Below are 24,359 nucleotides of genomic sequence, written 5' to 3'. Positions count from 1 at the left end.
AAATTATGACACCTCAAATCTCTAGGCAGATTTTTAAAAACTGAAGAGAGAAAAGGGAAAGTAGCAACTAAAATGAATGTAAATCGGGAGAACTTTCAATATTGGAAGTTTTAAAATACTGTACCTTATATTCCTTCTTCCAAACTTCAAAGAGATCCATTGAAGTACTTCCTTCATCAATGAATTCAACATCAAATCTATGTGACTTTGCAAATGATAGCAGAGCTTTCATAGATCGCTCCGTCTCACTTATTGCCCACAGACCCCGGTTGGTGGTAGTTATTCGATCATCCACCAGTCCTTCTTCATCTTCTATCATCTCCTCAAATATTGCAGTCTGGCCTTTGACTCTGAAGACATTCGAGAACAATACTATAATAACTAGTATCAGTGGGGAACAAGCACTATAAAAGTTATACTGGCAGAGCCAATAAATAGGGAAACAAGGTTAGTAACGAAAATTTCACCATTTCTCAAAGTTATGTCTACAAGATCAAGCTTGCAAGACTTTGGAAAAACCACGGCAATTCCGAAAATGCCCGAGGCATCATAAATTAGACCAGTTTTTGAGGGCCATCTGGCATTATAAATGGCTCTAAATTCCAGGCTGAAATCTTACTCCGAGAATTAAAACAATGCAAAACACCAAGTAGCACCACAGTCAACCATACAAAAACAAAGAGAAGAACAAAAACCTAATCACTACCCCCTCCAAAAAAAAAAAAAAAATCACAAGATGATCTAAATGCACACTGTCAATCTCTTTTTTTTTTGAGGCAATCAGAACTTAGCCTTTTCTCAATTTCCATTTTTGTAAAGCAGAAATGATTTTGCTAATGCCACAGCTATATGCACTCACTAAGTAGCTTAATTCTTTTTCTTTTTTTTTATATAAAATTGTATTTACTTAAAAATTCAGGTTACAAGGTAGTATGTTTAATATGATCTTATTATAAAATATATTTTATCTATGCCTATGTCCATTCAGTCATTTTATTATTATTTTTTAAAATTCTTTTATGGTGACATTGGTTAACGAAATCCAGTAAATTGTACAATTTAACAGTAAGGCATATATATATTGCATTGTGTGTTCACCTCTCACAGTTAGATTTCTTTCTGTCACCACCTATTTGACCCCTTTTACCCCATCTACCTCCCTCTTCCCCCCCACCCCATCCTCTGGTAACCACTAGTCTAGTTTAATTCTTGACACAGGATAAAGACTTCAAATTTGTGTTGGAGAAAATATATTAATAATGAGAGCTAACATTTTATAGGACATTTACCATGTACCAGATACTATGCTAAGCAAGTATGTACATTCTCTTAACATTTAAAAAAAAACACCTCAAGAAGGGTTATTACCTTCATTTCATGAATTAGGATACTGAGACTTAGAGAAGTACTTTGCTTCCAAGTTGGCGGAGATTTGAGTTCGAATCTGTTGAACTCGAGAGGCTGTTACTCCTCTAAACTGTCTCTCAATCAGACATTACTACATGACATGAGCATTTTTAGGTAAACTTCAGCATAGGTGCAACTGAGCATGTTAAATGAACAAATGCCAAAGTTTACTGAATTGATTTAATAAGAGGAAAAAATAAGAAAAAGGTTACTGTGAGGAAAATATAGTCTTATTATTTAAAACATCAAGTCTTGTAAATATTTCATTTTCCTGATGGGAAATGATTGGAGAACTTACGTGTGAGAAAACAGCTTTGATTCATACTCTGTGAACAATTCGTCAGCCTTACAAAAGACACAGCTAGAAAAGAAGAAATTATTAGAGAAATAGTCAAACATAACCAGCAATCAGGAAATTTCTAAGAAAGGCTTAGTATTCTATACTTTTTCTTTTCAACAAAAATGCCATTTTAGAAAAAAATTTAATGGCTTTATATGTGGTCCTTGAGACTTTTTTAAAAGTTAGAGTAATAATACATCTCGACTTCTGTCTGAATTCAGACAGAATTTTATTCATATAATTTTATTATATGAACCATTGTTTCTTTTCTCAGAAGAAATGTAGCTTAATGGAATACTGTTTCACCCTATGATTTCTCCCATTACCTACCAGTTGAGAGGAAGTCTGGTTGGTCGGAGGTGGCAGATGGTTGCAGACTCAATAACATTACGAGATGGAGGTCCCTCCAGGTTTTTTACAGCCTCTCTCACTAGCTTCTGGAACTTATTTAACTCTTCCATTTGTGTTGTAAGTAAGAACTGAAGACCTCTGCAGTCACGGAACCTGATTTAGCAGCACCGTGCACAACGGAAGTGAATAGCAGGTCAATTTCTTCAAATTCAGAAAATGGGTGTTAAACAAAGAAACTATGCAACATGTTATCTAGTCACACCTTACTGAGTTTACCTGAGGAGTGTATTCAACTGGTGTTTATTAGTAGTCAAGGAATAGTAACACTGGATTGTCTACTACAAAGATAAAAAGTCTGACAGTTCCTGTTGTCAGGAACTGAAAAACAGTATCAAAATCTATGTCGCTGTCTAAGATGTTTTTGAAAGAGTAGGACTGCCACATTCTTTCTTTTTAATGATGACTACTGATGTCCCTCCTGACATGTTAGCTGACATATGGCGAGGTAATGGCAGGATGAAACATAAAGATGGAAAACTGGGATGAAAAATAGCCAGGAGTTACATATATTCCATGTTACAAGGAAATTAATATTATATACTAAGCATTTACTATATGCCAGGCACTTTGCCTGTAAAATTTCAATAGATACCACCTAGTCCATGTTATGGATAAAGCTTAACAAAAACAATTTAACATGAGTTACCAAGTTATTATACGGCAGAGTTAGGAGTTAAACCCAAACACAATGCTCTTAACTATTCTGATAAACTGAATGAAATGGGCTAAGGGAAAAAAATGTATAGTTTATGAAAGGACAAAGAAAGCACAGAATAATAAAAGAGAATGGAAAATACAAACACGATTTGTTGTTAAGATTAAGTATATATTTTTCTCCTTCCTAAAATGCTATACACTCTTCTCTTTAAATTGTTCTAAAGAGCCTGCTCTACTTCCTGAAGGCTTCCCCAACACTAATCTGTTTCTTCTGTCCATGGGGTTTATTAAAAATATCATTCATTTCAGTAATTTGTTATGTTCAATTTTTACACATACTCGTATTTCTCAAATTATTCATGGGTATTGTCTTATTAAACTAACTTTCAGAAGGTAAGAATTAGATCATATCCTTTTTTAAAAAGCATATGTAATAAATATGGAATAGCTGTTGAATAAATTCTAAAAGAATCTGTAGAGAGATGCTCGAACACAATTAGGTTAGGTATCAATATTATTCACAAAAAAACCCACAAAGTTTTCATTTCTAATTTATTAGAAATTTAAACACTCTTCAAAAATTAACTTTTAAACGAAAGGGAAGCAGCTTTGAAAAAATTTCTCTCTACTAACTCATGTATGAGCAATGTGACTAGGGTCTGAAAAATATCACAAATCAGCATTTAACAAATCTTAGCAATATTCTCTCTTGAAGGTCTTTTAAATGAAAGAGAAGAAAACATAATAATAGAAGGTAACTATCAGACACCATACTAAATGGCAGATACCATTTTAAGTAAGCACTTCGCAAATACTCATTTCCTAATCTTTACAACAATGCTGTGTAGTTTTATAGATGAAAAAAACTACATTTCTTTCCTAAGGTCACAGAACTATTAAGTGGTGGAGATGGGACGTGAATACCAGTAGCCTGACTTAAGAGCCTACCTACTTGTGCTCTTAATTGCTAAGCTACAAAGCCTTTCCCAAGAGTCATTAAGAAGCAAACAGGAATAATTCGGCTTCTGAAATATCAATCTCGTTAAAAAACACAGCAGTGTTAAAATAATCTCTGTATATATAATATGTAATATAATATGTCCTATATAGTAAGTTAATATTTTAAAATGTGTTCTATTACTTTCTATTTATGTCTGATGTTTTTGAAAAGAATGTTTGTATAATCAATGGTACATTTTATGCTTCCTATTTGTCCTTTAACAGCCCTGGGACCTCGAAACATTTAATAAGAAGATGTTCTAATATGAGGATAGGCAACCCTTAAGTAGTATCTGTGTGATTTAAGAAAAACAAGTTAAAGATATTTAAAATATTTTATCAGCTGGTTCCACAATGCTGGCAGAACACATTAGGATATAGTGTTTAAACTGGATAAAATGAATCGTGACTTAAATGATAATTTATTCTGGAACAGTGATTCTTGAGACAAACAGGGAAATAGCAAGCATACTCGAGAGTGTAATACACTGAACGTATTTCAGAAACAAGAAGCCCATCAAGTTCTGTATGGTGGAAAAGGTGAAAACTGTAATAAAGTACATTCGAGTTAATGACACATGAAAAATACGGCACATCTCTTTAGGGCTTTAGCAGATATTTAGAAAAGCTTTTAGAAGAGTAAATAAGAACATTCTAAAAGATTTCAAAGATATGATGAATTTTTCACTGAAAACGACATTAATCCCAAGGCTGATGCTATATTGGGATGCAATCTGAGAAACAATAAGATTCTTTCGCAGTCCCCCTACCAAGAATCCACAGTTCTGCCACAGCACCTAAGTTCCTCACATTGAACAGACATTCCTTTGGGTTACACCGAGAGTCCTCTTGATAAATAGCAAATTTGTTCTTTGGTAAAAATTATTCACCATTTACAGTTCAAGGGCAATAATCCAATTTAACTACGAAGACCCTAAAGAATGACGAGTGTTGAGAAGGAAAATGGAGGAAGAGAGAGCAGGTAACTCTACAATATAAAAACTGGGCCACTGTTGCACTATGATACTTAGGAAATTAATTATGTAAGAAAGCATGAATGCCTTACTCCAAGGACAAAATCCTCCAAAACAAAGACGATTTCAAAACTTTGTAAGGGCTGGCTTTAAGCAACTTTGTGCAAGAAAGATACAAAGAAAATACTTTAAGCAGATAGATAAAAAAAACAAAAAACAAACCTGAAAAGAGACTATTTTAAAAGGACTAATACATAAAGGGAAAAAAAGGGTTCTTTTAGACTTATACCCAATATTTTGGTTTGAAATGTACACTTAACAGTATGTAAAATCCAGATGTTCATAACCACAATATGATCTAATATTTAAGTGTATCTCTTAAGACTGAATGATATGAATATTGGGGTGCTACTCATACAGTTACTCTATTTTGGTCTATTCTCTTACTTCTCTGACATAGAAAGCTTGCTAGTTTGTTGCTTGTAGTTGCTGGTTATTTCATTTCGCACTCGTTGAACAAGTTCCTCTTCAATAGCAAATTCTATTGCTCTGTGGATCACATTCAGCCACCAAGGGGAATTAGAATAAATCTGTAAAAAAAGAGAAGAGCTGATCAATTAAATTTTTTTAGTACTCACTATGTTTCTGGCACTTGGGTTCTGTGAAAAACTCAAAGGAAGCAGTAAATGCTACTCTCAAGGAAATTATAATAGCAGGGAGACAAGTATACATATTCTACATACGATGGATGAGTACGACTTTTGTATATATAATTAAAAAGGAACACCTGTTTCCTGACTAGATGAATGAAAATTTATTGTATACACTTATATAATAAAGTTGTGCTAAAAAATACTTCACCAAAATGAAAATTCAGTACTCATTCCATTTGAAAAGATAACTGGTTTCTTTCTCAACATAATGATATTATGCTAATACTCAACTAACTGAACTAGATTCTACTCAAGAATAATCTATGATAACTAACAAAATTGTATGCCTGAATATTAAATAATTAATGCATTAGGAAAAATATAATGTGGAGCAACTGGTTAAAATCAAAAAGCAAATACGAATATATTCTGTGTAGCCTCTTCTTCAGACTTTGCTACTCATTTCAAATTGCACGTATTGCATAAGAAAAATACCCATGGTTCTAATGTTCTGACATCTTCAAAGAAGATTTTTGGAAACATATACATCTAAGATCAAAAGGAGGTTATGGAAGTCTTTACTTTCTTCAAAGATAACTTGTTATACACCCAAGGTAAAAGAAACCCATTAGAGCTTAAAAGCAATGGAAGAGAATAACCTCAAAACAGGTGATTTATCTCTGCATTCAATCAATAAACATTGCTAAGAGCAAATAAACTTGTTGTGGGACAGGTGCCGTACTAGAGGCTTAGAATTCCAAGAAGAGTAAGAAAGTTCAAGCTTCTCTCCACAGCTAAGTGAAACCCAGAGCACTCCGTGGAGAGACAGGAACAGGAGAGGCCACTGTGGGGACCGACCTTCCTCTGGAGCTCGCGGATAGTCTGCTGCACAGGCAGCAGGGCCTGCTGTGCTTCAGCCACTTCCGTGTTACACTTGCTCATGTAGTGCTTGCGCAGCTGCTCGGCCTGTGACAACGGAAACAAAACTCCTTTTTGTTTAAACTTTCACTCTGGGTCTAGAAATTAACTCAGTATGAGGTTTCAAGAACAATGTGGTTATTTTATATATTTAAAGACACTTAATTTAAACATAAAACTCTAAAAGTATACTGTAGAGACTATAAAAGCCATGCCAGAAATTCCTAAGATACATATCGAAGAGAACACATTTACCTGTAAGTCACAAAACTTAAGAAATCCCGAGGGTTTGCTCCCTAAATTTCTAACTTTTAATTAAAAAAAAAAAGAGGAAGGGAGAAGAACAGTAACATTTCAAATTATAAAACAAAGCAAGGATACCTTTTAGAATCTCATATGATTTAGTTATTTCTTGAAACAGCTTTAATATAGAAATAATACTTGAGAATATACAGTAACAGAGGTGTTATGGACTGAATTATGTTCCCCCCAAATCCATATCGTGAAGCCCTAACCCCAACGTGAGCATATACGGAGACAGGGCCTTTATGGAGATGATTAAATGAGTTAAATGTAGTTAAATGAGATCATAAGGGTGAAGCCCTAATCCAATATGACTGGTCTCCTTAAAAGAAAAGAGGCAACGGGGAAGCAAGCATACAGAGAAAGGCTAAGTGAGGACAGAGAGAGAAGGCAGCCATCTACAAGCCGAGGAGAGTCCTCAGGAGAAACCAACCTTGCTGACACCTTGATCTTAGACCGCCAGAATCCAGAACTGTGAGAAATAAATTTCTGTTGTTTAAGCCTCAGTCTGTGGTATTTTGTTATGGCAGCCCTAGCAGATTAATACAACAAGAATTTAAAAATTCTTCCCCTTTCAACTTTACAAGATAAGGATTACGTAATTTGCAAGCAAAAGAAATACTGAAAAATTTTATTCTTATAAACCAGATGAAATTACCAATATCAGACCACTTTTGACTTACAAAAATGATAATTTCATGAGGTCTGACTGAACGATACATATCTTTGGATAAGGCATTGCTTCCCTGGGCTTCCGTTACTTAATCTACAACAGGAGGTGATTGAAGCAGATGATTTCTCAGATCAGTCAGTTGGCCATTAAAGCTAACTACTAACAGACTGGACTGTCTCCCAGAGTTTCTTGTCAACTAAAGTCATTTAAACAAAGAGTGGCTGATTATATGCCAGCACCAGGAATGAAACTGCACTCAAACATTTCCAACATGCAGACTGCCATTTTACAACAAGAAAGTGCTGTACATACTTACGCAACCTCCTTTTTTTATCTTGTTAGTTTAAATAAAAGCTCTACTTACAAGTTCAATACATTTCAAACATATCTACTACTCTTTAGACTTAAGCTTTGCCACAGCTTGACCTTTAAAAAGGCAAAAATCCATGAGTAAATTAACAATTTGTAGTGAAATAATTTATAGAATCACTCTTCCCAATGAGAGGCAATATTCATTGCAGAGGGAACTTCTTTGAGCAGACATAAAAAATACTACCGAAAATTTGAGTTTATTTACTGCCATAAATAATACACAGAAAGGTGGAAAAGTACAAACTTTTGTTTTACTAAACTACATCTTTTGCAAATCTGTCATTAGATCAACAAGGTCTCCTTTTTTTTATGTTATTTATTTATCTCCTGTGCTGCTAATAACAACCATATCTACAACAAGCAGTGACCATATATCTGCAAGCAGATCACCAGAGAAGCAAAATAATATGTACTGTCATTCTCTGCCACCCAAAATCACCACAGCAAAGTTTGGAACATCGAACAGCAGGAAAACATGATTACCTTTATTTAAATGTTACAGACCCTAGGAAATATCAATTAGATGGAGCGTGAAGTCTGAAAAAAATATTCTTTAACAAATACAATGAAAAAAATAATAATTACCTCTTCCTCAAGTCTGCCATCTCGCAAGGTAGGAGGTATCCCTGGGTGCTTGGCTACCAACAATTCCATTAAGTTATGGGTAGCGTGAAGTCTCTATAAACACACAAAAGCAGTAATTATGATAGTCGATGTAGTAGACTCTATAAAGGGAGAACCTACTATTAATAAAGGCATACAGAGCACTAACACCACATTTAAGATCACAGCACTGAATACTTTTCCCCTAAAGCTATTTGAATATCATCTTTCTCAGAGAAAACCAGTCAGTTTAACAGTAAAGATCTTAATTCATAATGATATTTTTCTTCAATTAAAAATAATATTATGAAATATGTCTATGCACTTAGCAGAAATGTAATATAGGTATATTACTTCTACTGTACAAGCATTTGTCTATATGAGGCACGAAGAGCATGCCAAATAAGCCCCACAAAATAATAAGGCAGACCGCACTGATTTGATTCCTCTTCTGGGAAATGAGTGTGGACAAGCCTAACAATTATTTATGATAAAAATAGGGATTATGAGATACATTAGAATACAGGGCCATGACGTGGATCTGTTGAACTTCAGAGCTGAAAAGGGAAGAAGATGGAGGTGAAGATGGTGTATGAAGGAGAAAACTCTATCTATTTATCTCTGTAATCAATATAAGCCAGGCTTCTCTTTCTGATATGAAGTCTGCATCTGATTAGAGACTCTCTCCGGAGTCAAGGGCTCTGAGAAGAAATAAAGTAAAAGTAATTTCTATCTGTTAATTTGAGAAGACAAATAAGGGATAAAGTTTAATCAGGAGAGTATTTCTGGTAAGATCTGACTTGGTGCCAGTGATTTGAGACTATAAAGGTTTACTCTGTTTGGCTACAGATTACAGGCCATGGTACAGATCTCTGAAGAGTTACTCAACTGTCTCAGGTCTTTTCGACATAGCTTCATAGATAGATAATACAGTCAGTAACACTGTCAGATTTAACAACAACAACAAATGTGCAAATAACACTAGAGAAGCAAAGCAGTATAAACTCAGCTTCCCTTGTCTCTGTGTGCTCATGGAAGAGGACTTTTGGTGCTTTCTGCATAAAGTGGTGGAACAGAATGGGAGGAATACTTGTCTCTCTCTATCCCTTTAGATGTTTTATGCCAAGGGAACAGAGTGGCTTATCTGACTGAACAGAACAAGACACCCAGTAGGCCATGCTTTATCAGTAGATGGGGCTGTGAGAACCACGCTGACTGCTTACTCTTGAACTCAAGCATACTGGACTTATTTTCTTGTCCACTCTTTTATTTTTGTTACCTTTATTCAAGAACACACCTTTTCATTCCCTCCTTCCTCCATGAAGCAAACATTTGCTTAAGGCCCATGGCCTGCCCTCTATAATCCTTATCCATGCTGCAGATAGAAGTAGACTTGTATTTAACTTTCTCTCCTCTCCTCTGTCCTCCCACGCATTTCCTAATACCTACTGGAGCACATGTGAACATGTATGTCCCAAGATTTACATCATGATTGGTAAAAAAGTCTCACCACGGACTCAAGCCTGAACTTCTCCAGATTAATAAAAGCGGTCCTTATCTATCATTTAGCTAGAGAGCCTTGTCTATATAATCCACTGAAGAGAACTAAAAACAGAGAGATTTAATACTTAAATATTGTAATTGAAATATCCAAATCTCTCTAAAAGGCCTCCAAAAATTAAATTAGGAAATCATTAGACAGGTTTTATTATTACTTAGTTCTACTGCTGAGTTTAACTCATTTTCTATTCTTTTTGGTGAAAACCATGTGAATAAATATGTTGATGGTCATGCAAAGTGATCTGACCTCATTCTTCAAAGTATTAATACTTCAAGCTGTTTTTCTAATGTAGGTTAGATTTATCTAGTTAGCCTTGTGCCATTACTGGCCTGAGCACATGGAATAGTAGTAATTCCAAAACTGTCATATGATTTGAGAAAAATCTCAAACTTTCGTGTACAGTTGGCCTTTCATATTTGCAGGTTTCAAATCTGCATATTCAACCAACCATGAATCAAAATATTTGGGAAAAAAAGGTCACAGACAATTCCCAAAAGCAAAACTTGAATGTGTTATGTACTGAGCACTATGCTAAATCCACACGAATGAAGTGACTGTAGATATACCCTGCAGTAGACAATAAGCAAATACAGGTTATATGCAAAACTATACCATTTTATATGAGACATGAGCACCTACAGATTTTGGTATCCTGGGGGCAGGGGTCTTGGAACCAATACCCGGAGGGAAGACTGCACATGCAAATCACCTCTAGTGCTTGTTAAAAAGAACAAATCCCAAGCATCATCGCCAGAGATTATGACTCAGTCCATTTGTTACCCTTCATCTTCTTACATATTTAGAAAAGTTATTTCTTTAAAAACAAGTAAAATATATACCTGAAACTGTCCAGTTTTTACTTACTTGGAGTGAATCAGTTTTGAGTTTTCCTTTGTGTTCCTCAGATGAACGTAACACTTCTCTGTACAGTTCTGCTGCCAATGCATACTCACCTGAGTTAAGTAAAATGGATTTAAATAAGAAAGTCATGTATTTAGCTCTCAATTTGATCTAGTTATCTATATTTAAAAATGTCTATAAAAATATAACAATAACAAATCACTATTTACTTAAGAAAAGGAATTTAACTTGGTATTAACACAACTGCCCCAGTAAAAAAGCTGAAGATAGCTCCTTTGTTAATTTCGCAGAACACCAATCAAATATATTTATGTTTTAAAATTATACTGAAACATAAACTGGATTAACTGTTAATTTGGACAAATGATTTTCCTCTTATTGAAGTTAGAGAGTGACAAGTAGTAGTCGATTATGATGTTTAAATTAAGGGCAAATTTGGGGTAATTATAGGTATTTATAAACAAATATTCTTAACACTATGACCACTCTATACATAATTCTCAGAAAAATAATATACACTTCTTGATAGCTGTTGTTTTTCTTGGTGGCCAAAATGGATTGCAATTAGAAACTAAGTTTCAAAAACTTAGGGATTCTTCTTTCCATTTCTGGTCACACAAATCACAATTAGTTTGAGATTTATGCTCGGGTTTTTGTTGTTGTTACTGTTGCTCTTAATTAGCAGTTCATTCAGGTAAAGTAATTCAAAAAGCATCAATTAAAAGTATAGGCTGGCAAACTATGGCCCATGCATGGTTATATGTGACACTTTGCATTTTTGTGGGGTCCATGAGCTATGAATGGTTTTTACATTTTTAAATGGTTTGAAAAAATTCAAAAGAATAATATTTTGTGACATGTGAAAATTATATGAAATTAAATTTCAGGGTCCATGAATAAAGTTTTATTGGAACTCAGCCATCCTCATTTGGCTCTGGGTGCTTCGGCACTGTAACAGTAGAGCTGAGTAGCTGCAACAGACTTATGGCTTGCAAAGCCCCAAATATTTATTATCTGGATCTTTCAGAAAACATGTGATGACACCTCAATGAAAGGAGAGATGAGACATTTTTAAAAACATGAATAATGTAACCCATCTTATTTGGTGCCTGGGGAAAAACTCAAAACTGGTCATCTGTAAATAAAATAAAAGTGGCAAAATCATGAAATACAAAGAAGGTATAGAGATGTTTTAGTTTCATTCTAGTTTCAGTTTATTAAGGAAAAAAGCTTTTATTTCCTGATCATCACATACACTTGCCCCCCCACTTCTTTTAAAAAAAACCTTCAATCTAGTTTCACTAATATTGTAGAGTTAGGACTTTGTTCAGAGCCAGAGTGTTTTCTCTCTATGTGCGCACCTGTGTAAATTTTGTTGTTCATTCTCTTTTTTATAGTCAAAGCTGACTACATATAAATACAAATATATGTATTTATTGCAAAATATACATAACTTAAAATTTATCATTTCAACCATTTTTAAGTGTGTAATTCAGTGGCATTAAGTACATTTTCATTGTTGTGCAAAACACTTGCTTTTATACCGCTGCTTTACATCTAGTTCTACCAATAACCTAACACAAAGCTTTCTAAAGCATACATTTTCATAGAACTTTACATTCAGCCACTTTCTATTCACTTTTATAAAAAAGGTTATTTCTACAATAATAAAGTCACATTAACATGTAGAAGTAACACTCAATTATCCTTACACAATGAGCTCTTCTTTTAGATTTGAGGATTCTTATGAAGCTTTTCAAAAGACATATGGATTTTATTAGTATTTATACTATCATTTATAGAAACTAATTCATTTAAATAATTCAAAATTACTACACCTTTTAAAGAAGGTATAATGACTAAACTATGCTATAAGCAGTTGAATTTAACTTCGCTATAAGATGTATATTTTATGCTTATTAAAAGAAGACATGCTTTCTGGGGAAGATTTGTTATGCTTATTAAAACAAGACATGCTTTCTGGGGAAGACAAAGAAATATGCATATTCAATAAATTATACAAGCAGTTTAAGCCAAATTTGGAAATACCTATTCTTTGCCACTTGATGGCACTAACATGTCCGAGGAAACAAACTATTTGATTTGATATTGCCAACCTAATTTTCTCCAAAAAACATGTACAGAAAAGACACTGTACAAAATTGAAATAATACCATGTTTTTAACACCATAATCAATGAGGACTTAGAATATGCATTGTACGTCATATATGTACGTTTGTATATAAGTAAATCCCTCTAGATTTTGAAATTAATTTTAGATTCCTTTTAGAAGTCAGATCTTCATTGTCTGATCTCTACATTGAAAGAGTTTAAATTATTTAATAAGTTAAATATGTAATGTTACTTTTAAAAATGTATATTGTATATTGTTTAACACATCCTTGTGAAGCAATGGAAACTAAAAGAAATAAATCCATCACAATTAAATTTATAATTACAATTTAAATGAATATAGCCTTTACTAATGAACTTTCTGATGGGAATTTCTCTTAACAATTAGCAATGGTTTCCATCCACAGAAAGACCAAGAACTATAGTGGAATGCGTTGGAAACTCTGAAAAGAGCAATGATGTGCTGCCTGTGATGCCACAGCAGGGTGTATGCCACACAGGAGCCAACTACCTGGTGATCCCGCCAGAGTGCTACAGTGTCTGAGATGATCAGATGAAAAACCTTTCTCCCCAATCCCCATACGATGTATAACCTCATAGCAAGGAAAAGAATAAATCTGAAAAGGAGACTAGAAAATAGGCCAAGTGAAGAAATCTGAGTCTTAACAGAATAAAAACAGAAACGCAATTTTAGAATCAAAAGAGGAGATCTAAATTTTATTTTTATTATTGTGACAATCTATAAGCAATATTATTAACTCCATTTTAGTAATTTCTGACAGTGAGTTTCAACCTACCATAGACAGCATAATATTGAGGTTTATAAGTGTCTACTTGATAAAGAAGCAGACATAGTAAAAAATAAAAACATTAAATATTTGATTTGAAATGAAAAGATTCAGGGCAAATTCTCTGACACTTATTAGCTATAATCTTGAGAAAGCAACCAAGCCTTCTGAATTCCAGTTTTCTTATATTATATAAAATGGGGATGATAATACCTCAATCATTGAGTATTTATGAGGATAAAATGGGATATATATATGAAAGTGTTACGCACAATATAAAATGCTTGTAAAAATTTGATCATTTCTCCGATAAAATGCTGGATTTAAAGACCTGAAATATTTTAAATGTTATATTCATTATTCATGTATTTTAAAGACCAAGAACGTGTGATAGTCAAGTATTCTGTAGATTTCAATCACAATTATTCCACTCTATTAATTTGGGACTGAGAAACTGATATTAAATATGACGCATAATTTCCCAATTTTTGCCTAATTATTTCCAAGTTGAAATAAAGGAGAGTTTAATTTTAAAAATATTTTCTATTTAAAAAGTTACCATACTTAGTTGTTCACTATAGACTGTAAAGCACAGACCATTTTATGTTTTAGACTGGTGTTTGGATACTACATAGCCACAGGCACACTTAGCAACTGCGATGGCAACGATGATAAGGGTGATGATTAAGAATAATCATAGATGATCCAAACTTGCAAACAACAATAATTAATTTCAAGGTTTCTTAGGGAATGTCCTAGGAGGGAAGAGATGCATGGGCTATGTCTGAACAGTTTATTAAGAATATGTAATAATATGCCCATTTCTATTGTTAGTTATTAATAAAATCTGCATTGTGTACAGGTTGAAAAGTGGTAAGAATCTGAGGTCACTTCATTTTATCACGGTCAATAACATCATGCTTCACCTATATGTTTCTGTAAAGTTTTCAATGTGCATCCACATTTCACATTAAGAGCAATACTTCTGGCACATTGTATAGAAAACTTCTTGTTCTGTCAATAATTGAAAAGGGTTGTTGAAATCTGTCTATAATTGTGGATTTATATCCCATTTCTCATTGAGGTTTTATCAGTTTTTGTTTTATTTACTTTGAAGCCCTGGTTCAAGTGCATAAACATTTAGGACTGATACTTCCTCATGATGAAATCACACTGTCTTTGGTAATATTCTTCGTCTGACAGTAATACAGCAACTCCAGCTTTTTTTTTATTAGTGTTAATATACTATCTTTTTTTTATCTTTTTACATTTGCATCTTTAAAGGGGGTTTCTTGTACACAGCATATTATTAGATATTGCTTTAAAAATTTTTAAAAATCTATTCTGCAAACCTTTGCCTTGTAATTGAGGCATTTAGACTATTACATTTAATGTGATCACCAATATGCTTCGGTTTAAATCTATCATCCTGCTATTTGTTTTATATTTGTCACATCTGTTCTTTGTTCCCTTTAATTCAATTTTTTTTTGATTGAGAATTTATTTTTTTAAATCTCCTCTTAATTTTCACCTCTCTTTGTTGTGTTTTTCAGTAGTTGCTTTACGGTGTATAGCACATATTTTTCTTTGACTTGTCACATTCTACCGTCATGTGATATTGTGCCACTTCATATATAGTATAAAAACTTTGAAATATTAAATAACCATTTGTGCCTTCCCAGACTTAGTGTATTCGTTGTTACACCTGAAGTTATCTACAGTCTCAATGATGCTCTTTTAAATTTTCAGTCATAATTCTTTGTTTTTTTCACACTAAATAGTTACTATCGCTCTTCTATTCTTCAATGTTACTAATTATTTTTTCTGCAGAGTCTTATGTATTTTCCATATCAGACAGTGAAATTTGCATCTATAGAAGTCTGAATTTATGTTTCAATGTCTCTACTTAACAGGTTTAATCTTTACTCTAAAACCTATGAAATATAGTTCTAATGAGTCTCACATTTATATGGAAAGGTGTTTGCTAAATGGTGCTTGTTGTAAGAATCGGTTAACCCATTTCTTCTTTAGGAAAAAAAAGTGCAGCCGCTGCCAGCGTTAATTTTACATAAACACACTCTTTGAGGCTGAAGCAAACCTGACTGATTTTCAATGTAAAAATAAAATATAAAAACTGTTCTTGGAGTTATTTCTAAACAGAACTTGTCTCTAATCTTAATGTAACAAATATTTACATAAATTGGATTTATCAAATGAATCTTCGGCTAACAACTGTTCAAGAACAATGTTAATATCACGCATAGGAATGCTTCGTTTTCTAGGATTTGACATTTTCAGTGATAGAGAATTACCTTATTTTGTAAATGGAAATACCACTACTAAAAACAGAATGCTATAAATAGAATGATGTCATTTGTTTCCAAAGAGTATCCATATAGTAGAGTGATGCGAAAATAATAATAAAAACAAGATATTTCATGGCAAACTCTGGGGGTTGGGTTAGGACTATAATCTGCGAGTTATCTTGGGGTAAACACTGCACCCGCAAGCGCCACCAGCGAGTATTCTCAGGGCAAACAGGAAATGGGTTAAATAACTTTCGTTTCTGGCTAAGATACAGTAACAGAGAATGGAATTACTCTCCTTCCTGAAACAACTAAAGTAACAGACAAAATACATGAAACTATAGTTTATAAGAAATTGGACATCAGGCAACAACAAAAAAATGATCCTTGAGAGATATGAAACCCCAAGTAAACATCTCTCCATAAAATATAAGACTCTCTTCCTAACCTCCTTAAATTTTGTGTGTAATATATAACACTACAACTATACCATACGCATTATGTGTGTGTGTGCATTTGTCTATCTCCCTCTAATGGAAGGAAATTTATCTGTGGGTGGTGAACACACAATGCAATATATATAATAACGTATTATTGAACTGTACACTCGAAACTTATTTGATTTCATTAACCAATGTCAAGCCAACAAGTTTAATAAAAAAAAAAGAAAAAAAAAAGAATTTAAGGTCCACAGGATCAGAGACTTTACTTTGTTTTACGGTATCATCTTTGGTACCTAGATCATACCCAGAACACAGCAGACCTTCTAATATTTGTGGAAAGAATAATTTATATACAGCATTATTTTGTAAGTCAATGAACAATATTCCCTTGAATATGTCAAAATTTAACCTTAATTTTAGACATTTTGGTTGTGCAGTTTTTCACTATTATACACTAAGATTAATAATTTATAACCAAATCTCTGTTCACATCCTAATTTCCCTAGGAAAACCTACAACTGGAAATGCTTGGTGAAAGCACATGTAAACTCTGAAGGTTTTTGAAATGTTAGTATACATGACAACTCCCCAATAGGTTGAATCTATTTAAATTACAATCAGTAGAATGTGAGTGTTTTTCTTGGGGGATTTTGATTTCTATTAAAACTAATCTTCCTCATTAAGTAGTTAGAAGAGTCAGAGGTAACAAAGTAATCACCTTCTACCTTTAATGATGTGGATGCCTGCTAAGCCATTGAGAGCGCAAACGAGTTGCCTATGTGCTTCTTCACATTCAGTTCCACATTTCTTCTGCAGTGAAGTCAGCAGCTCTTCCATTGTCATGGTACTAAAAAAGAGAGGCAGACTGTGTATAACTAGAAAGAAAATCCTAAGTGAGAGTATTTCATCACATAAGATCATCAGACTCTTATTGAGTCTTTGCAGTGTCTTCAGCATCTTTCTCTTCACCTCCACTGTTATCACTATCTTAACTTCATTACAGTCGTCCCCTCCTATCCTTGGGGATATATTCCAAGACCCTCAGTAGATGCCTGAAACTGCGGATATTACCCAACCCTATAATCCAAAAAATATAAGAACAAAAGTCTTTCATATCTGGAGTAAAGCAAAAAACAAACAAACAAACAAACCGCACCCCCCTCCCCAAACTCCACAACAGTCCTGATTTTAAAAGAAACGTTCAAAGCCATAAAAACAGGTGACAGAAGATTTGACTTTGAGTCAAATGCAATATACAGATGATGTATTATTGAATTGTACACTTAAAACCTATATAATTTTATTAACCAATGTTACCCAATAAATTTAACAAAAAATAAAAATAAAAATAGTTCTGATGATGTGATTCTCTTTCACAAATGGGGATCCATATCAATACTGGGGATCCATACTGACGACAACTCAGTTAAAAAACCGTGAATGAAATTGTGAGATAGGAAGCTAATTGCTTAAATACTGTCTATTACTACTATATTATCAATTCAGTAGAAGGAAATTAATAATGAAACCTTTTTTGGAGTGGCAAGAACTCCCCACGAACAGCCTGTGGGTGGCAGCATGCCTGCCTGAGCCTCAGCAGCGGGTACAGGATGGAGGTGACAGTCCTTCTGTCCAGGCTGCTGAGCTTCAGAGCCCAGTCGGAAATCTTCCTGAGTTTTACAACTGCATCCTGGCAGCACACCTCATGCTGACGGTGATAGAAATGTCTTTCCACTGGAGAAAAGTGGAGCCAGTGGATTTCTTCTGTCTGAGGAGGTATCTGGATCTGTAGAGAGGAGGGGAAAAAAAAAAAAAAAGATTTCACCTGGAAATTTAACTTTCCATCCCAACTTTGCTTCTTATTCTTTTTAATACACTTAATCAATAAAAACTTCTACTGACTTGGTCAATCACATCCTTCTTTGCAGACCTCCACAGAATCTTGGCAATAAAGCTGTAGAGGAGCTGAGGATTCTTCTTGCAGTAAGGGCGGTAGAGAAGTCGAACCCACCAGTGTTTGACACAGTAAGGTTCAACACCAAGAAAGACCACCAACCCAAAAAGATCTAAAAAAAAAAAAGGAGGGCACACTGAGAATACTGCTTCTTTATTTTTTCATTACAATGTTGAATAATCACTTTCACAGACATTACATAGATCGTAATACTTTCCATGAATTAAAATGCAGATTGTACAGCCTTTTGAATCTGAAAGTCAATTGTAATTCGACTTATATTCAATTATTTATTTTACTCTAGGTTTTATGTTTTAAAGTTTATAGAATCATTACACAAATCTTGTACTTTTAAAGTTTACACAAATCTTGTAAATCATTACACAAATCTTGTACTTTTAAAGTTTATAGAATCATTACACAATATGTTTTAAAGTTTATAGAATCATTACACAAATCTCGTACTTAATTGAAAAGCCTAAAATTTCCATCAGAAGTAAAACAAGAGAACTACTCAATTCAGTGTGCCTGATCAAGAGATACATAAGTATCATGCACATAGATGCACATTACTTTGAACAGAAAAGAAAAAGTACTAATCACAAAATATAGAGAATATTTTAATTCAATAATCTTCATACCAATTGACCTAATAATTCTGATCTAGGAAATAAGCTTAAGACAATAATAAAAAAGAGACAAGATTTACTCACACAGTGATATTCACAGCAGCAATATACAGAATGAAAGTAACTCAAGTAAAGGAATTTTATGATACCCCCCGTAAGAACTTTCTTCCCACTGATCCAACAGGTTTTGTGTTTGCTAGCTTTAAAACATGGTACTTCATATGTGTTTCTTCATTGGAAATACTGAATTTTATATTCGTCTTTTTTGACCACTTAACATTATACTCTTAGCAGTTTTCCATATGTTATGATGAATTTTTAAACATGGAAAACTGATTAGGATATAATGTTAAGTAGAAAATAAAAGAAATATAAAATTAGGCGTGCATTCAGTATGAGTGCAAATTTATAAACATCAACATAAAAATGATCGGAACAGAGGTTATGCTGGCAAATGAAGATTATGGCTAAGCATAATTTTCCTTATATTTTTCTGTATTGATAAATATGTTTGCAATGGTTCTACATTCTAAGCCATAAAAACATGCCATGACCCTATCCACAACCTTTATTCTGAAGATGGCAATAAACATATAGATTGAATTAAGTTATTTAGATGGTTCCTGAGCATAACGTCTGAAAGAACAGTTGCCTATATACAGATACCCACAGATTTATATTTTCTGTTCAAATCAATCCAATTGCCTACATGCTACCTCTTCTTTGAGGTCCCAAAAACATCTCAAATTCAACTTGCCAAAATCATATACATAATCTTTTTTGCCCAAAAATATTATCACCTTCCATACAGTAAGAAATCTTGCAAGTCAGAAATTCTGCCATTTCCTGACCTATCACTAAATCTTATTAGTTTTCCCTTATTGACTCTTTTCTATTTCCAGCATCACTTGCCTGGATTGCTTATTGCAGCCAACCAATTGATATCCTATTCACTCTGGCCTATTTCTAAACCATTCCCATGTTGCAACAGTGATCTCTTAAAATACAAATTTAATAAGATGATCCCCAACCACTTTGTTTAAATCCTTTCAATGACTCCTACTATTCTTAAGAAAATAAACAGGTAAAATTCTTTATCATGGTCTGCAATATCCATGTGGTCCAATGAACACCTACCTATTCAATCTCTCAACTCACTATGATGTCCCTAGCTTTCTGTACTATAGCCACACTGATACTCTTTCGGTCTCTTCCTGCCATATGCTCTTCATATTTTCTGTTTCCTCTGTAAAAGAGAATTCTTCCTTCCTTCTTCACCTAGCTCATGTTAATTTTTCAAATCTTGGTGCAGTTGTCACTCCCCTCTGCATCCCTTTTATGTGACATTATAGAACTAGATATATATTTTTGAAACCTATTATAGTTAGAATTTTATATTTATCTCATATATAAAAGTTATCTTGATTGTAATCTTATATCTAAGTATTTAACAAATATGTTTTCCTCTCTAAGTTGTAAGCTTAATAAGGTCAGGGACTTTGTGTATTTCTTGCGTACTATTGTATCGCACAAAAAATAAATGCATGAGCCAATAAATGCAGCATAGAGTACTTGTCATTCAAAGTCTACATTTAAAAAAAAACAAAACTAAAATAAATGGATAAATGAAAAGTAAGAACAAAAGCAGCAGCTAAAGTAGTTACTATTCACTGAATATTTAACATCTGCCAGGTAAATGCTAAATGTTTTGCCTACTTTATTATAATTAATCTTTAAAACATCTTATTTTATAAATAAGGAAAATAAGAATTTGAATGTTTAAGTAATTTGTTTATGGACATACAACTAATAAGTCAGGATGTGAACCTAGGTTCATCTACCCCCCAAAGCCAATGCTTTGTATTAAACTATACTAACAAGTACATTATATAGACATGGGGTGTGGCGGGTGGGAGGGAACGGCAATATTCTTGCCTATCTGACTTTCCAAGTAGGTTGACATTATTTCAGCTTGCCAACAGGAACATACTAAAGGCCTGGCAACTTATAGAATGAAAACATCCTAGCCTCACTTCCTTGCTCAATACGTGGCCAATCTGGGATTCACAAGATCTCTGAGTTGTTGCTAATTAATAAATCACCAAATCTGATTTCTCTCTATCAGTCTAACATACTGGTTCTCCATCTAGGTGAAGGCAGAGGGGTGAATTTTGCCCCGCAGAGGGCATTTCGCAATGTCTGAAGACATTTGTGTTTGTCACAACTGGCATCTAGTCGGGTAGATGTAATACCCTAAAATACACAAAACAGGTGCCAAGAAAAAATAATTTTTTGGCCCAAAATGTCAACGAGACTAAGGTTGAGAAATGCTGGTATAACACGAAAAGAAAACAAATGAGAATTCAACTTCCAAATGTAACATAGTAAATCACGGCAGACTAACATTCCCGCTGCAACAACTACAAAAAGAACTGAAATACGGCAAGAATCATAGCGTGAAACACATCAGAGAGCTATGGAAGCAGAGAAAAGATAAAGTAAAATTCCAGACAGTTTAGAAAAGCTCTTTTTTAGGTAACTTGGGCAGGAGGAAACTTTGGGGGACGATTATTTTGATTGTGGAAATAGAATCATGGGTATACACCTATGTCAAAGTTTACAAATTTTACCTTTTAAATATTTACAGTTTTATTATATGTCATTTGTACTTCAATAAAGCTATTTTAAAAAATTTTTCTCAAGAATTTGCAGAATGGTGACAAGTGCTCAAAACACCTGCCAGTATTTTATATATCCAAAATAATGTACCCAGAGAATTGAGAAATTATTGCTCATATACTTCCTAAAATTAGAAAAATGTAACTCGTGATAGTCATTTTCTTTTTTCTGTACCCTCTCAGCTCATTTTTAAGCTGAATGAGATCTTATTAACACCTAAATATCTAAAATATCTACAATTTGGGCATTTTCCAAATGTAACAGCATACTACTAAATTTGGCCTTTTAATTAGCCTGATTTTTTATAAAAATGTATTTTAATGTAACTTACTAAAATTACACAAATATTTAAATATGCACTTATAAAATCTGCCTAGAAAACATTTGTCCTTCTAAAATAATCATCAAAATATATTGTTTTTAAGGTCCTTCTAAAATAATCATCAAAATATAGTTTTTAATATATCAAAATATATTGTTTTCAAGGTATCCAACAATAATGGATGTTGATATATTTATTCTAGCAGAGGGATAAGTTCCTCTGCTGAAAACAATATACAAAAACTTGAATTTTCAAAAAGTTTTAAGGATAAATATTTGCCACAGGACTCCGCGAATATTTATATTTTATAATTTAACTACATTTTAATGATAGTTTTTCAGAAAATTTATTATGCAAAACATTTAAACTTTTAATTTTAAATATTCAAAACATGAACAAAAGTTTTAAAAATACAATGTCTGGTCTTTGAAAAAAAGTAAGTTATATGAATGAGATTATGTATGAGTTACAATGCGTGTGTAAAAAGAACTAGACACAATCTAAATATCCAAGAAGAGGAAAAGCTGAAGGAATAATGGTATAACCATATGGTGTGATATGATAATGTTATTAATAGTATATCTTAGAACTTTTACAATTAGTAAAATTATCATCCCATTATTTATAGGTTCAGGCAATGAAAATTATGGTCCTTATTTTTATAGACACAGCCAACTGAAATTAATTCCTTTTTCTTCTTTCACTCACTAGGGTGCATGTTCCCAACACCCCCACTCTTATTAGGTTCTTCCTGTTTTCTACCTTCCACTTTGGAACCTATATCTACAGTTCAGGCACGTACAATAACTCTTCACCTTAGGACAATGGGACTGTTCACTGCATAAATGTCCTCATATATATAAACAAAGATCACCTGATTCCATTTAAAAAGATAAATGCTTGAAACTACTAGGAGTCAAATATAAATACATGCAGTCAAATAAGGATTTCAGTACAGGTTAAATATAACAATGCCTTTCCCTCAAAAAATTTTAGCTTTTCAAATATATGCATTATGTGAGGAAACCATAAACATTACCCTCCAGTCCTCGCTGTACTGGAGTCCCGCTGATGCACCAGCGATTAATCCCACTCAAACGCTGAGCCATTTCTGCAGCCTGATGAGTGTGAAATATGGAATAAAAACCAAAAAAATAAACAAAAACAAAAACAAATGCAGAAGTCAGGAAAACATTTACTCATGAAAACAGCCCACTAAACCTATGCTTCAGGTCAGATGCACTTGCTTTAACAGTTACCATACTCAATGTTGAATGTCATATTCAACTGGCCAGCTTCTGGTACAGTGCTTCTCCTTAGCAGCAGAATGCCACATTATCAACTACCCCCCACTCCACCCCCAGCAAGAGGAAGGGTAGTTCAAGTATGTGTAGAATGAAAAGGCTGCCTGAATAACTGCTACATCCTCACTCCATCCTTCAGATGTGGACCACTGTACTGACAGATGTAATTCATAAATTCAGGACAGGTTCCAGACTGGCCAAAGAAGGCAGAACAAAGACATATGACAAAGGCTGAATCCAAATTCTATATTCTAAAGTAGCATTTTTGTTACCATCTGGTCTCTCTGATAAAAAACTGACAAAGTCAACTTTGGCCTAAAGCTTTTTATAGCCTATGTGATAAGCTTTCCATTTAGCAAAAATGCTTACGAAAGTCCCTAAACAGAGTTCACTTTGAGCTTTGTCAGACACAGACTGCCATCTTGTTCGTGGGCATTGCATATAGGGCAATGATTCAGAGTACTGAAATAATTCCTAAGGGTTATGTAGTTCATAGCACAAAAGAAAAGCAAATGTAGAGCATTTAACAGCAAACTTTTGGCCAATATCAATACTGTGGTTAATTACACTTAAATTGTTAAGTTGTGTATGGACAGCTTCCCCCAATCCCTTACTCCCTTTCTCTTCCCAGCCCTTGAAAGGTTAGCAGAAATTCTCACTTTTACAGCGGGACATTCAACCATCTGAGCTTCGTCAAGGCAGATCCTCCACCACTCCACAGCTACTAGGGGGCTGGGAATGGCCATATAGCGCTTCTGGTTCCGTAAGCGACGCCCATCCTCACTATTGCTGTGTGGGATATCTACATAATTTAGTTCTGAACGGAGGACATCATAGGTGATGATAACTATATCTTGTTCTGCCAAAAAATGAGGCTGTAAAAAGCCATCTTTCTTCACTCCCTGATATACCTAGGAAATAATCAGCACAGAGTTATTGCAGAAAGGCTCATCAAAGATAAGTGAAATATCACTCACTTATATCCTTCCTGAGCTCCTTCTATTTGTATAGAACCAAACATGCTATGAGATACACCCCATACCTGTCTAGGGCAAAACATCATAGTGT

The 24,359-nt window shown here is 33.8% G+C and overlaps 1 protein-coding gene across 7 annotated transcripts in view; it reads right to left on the bottom strand.

The window, feature by feature from the left end:
- The window catches only part of SHPRH (SNF2 histone linker PHD RING helicase), a 75,210-nt gene that overhangs the window by 30,329 nt on the left and 20,522 nt on the right, over positions 1-24,359 (bottom strand). For all 7 annotated transcript variants that reach the window (XR_003047351.1, XM_006915344.3, XM_015592133.2 and 4 more), the window contains 12 exons: positions 23,951-24,202; positions 23,027-23,105; positions 18,306-18,469; positions 17,933-18,189; positions 17,129-17,250; positions 10,736-10,824; positions 8,293-8,385; positions 6,300-6,407; positions 5,236-5,378; positions 2,078-2,251; positions 1,706-1,768; positions 125-350 (listed from right to left, as the gene is read on the bottom strand). Coding sequence is in view for 6 of the 7 variants with exons in the window: in XM_006915344.3 (XP_006915406.1) it covers positions 125-350; positions 1,706-1,768; positions 2,078-2,251; positions 5,236-5,378; positions 6,300-6,407; positions 8,293-8,385; positions 10,736-10,824; positions 17,129-17,250; positions 17,933-18,189; positions 18,306-18,469; positions 23,027-23,105; positions 23,951-24,202 (1,770 nt within the window). In the remaining variant the exon portion in view is untranslated. The remainder of the gene's footprint in view (positions 1-124; positions 351-1,705; positions 1,769-2,077; positions 2,252-5,235; positions 5,379-6,299; positions 6,408-8,292; positions 8,386-10,735; positions 10,825-17,128; positions 17,251-17,932; positions 18,190-18,305; positions 18,470-23,026; positions 23,106-23,950; positions 24,203-24,359) is intronic.

The sequence above is a fragment of the Pteropus alecto genome, unplaced genomic scaffold (assembly GCF_000325575.1).
Source record: "Pteropus alecto unplaced genomic scaffold, ASM32557v1 scaffold185, whole genome shotgun sequence".
Taxonomy (NCBI): Eukaryota; Metazoa; Chordata; class Mammalia; order Chiroptera; family Pteropodidae; genus Pteropus; species Pteropus alecto.
This window is presented reverse-complemented; position numbering and strand designations above follow the sequence as displayed.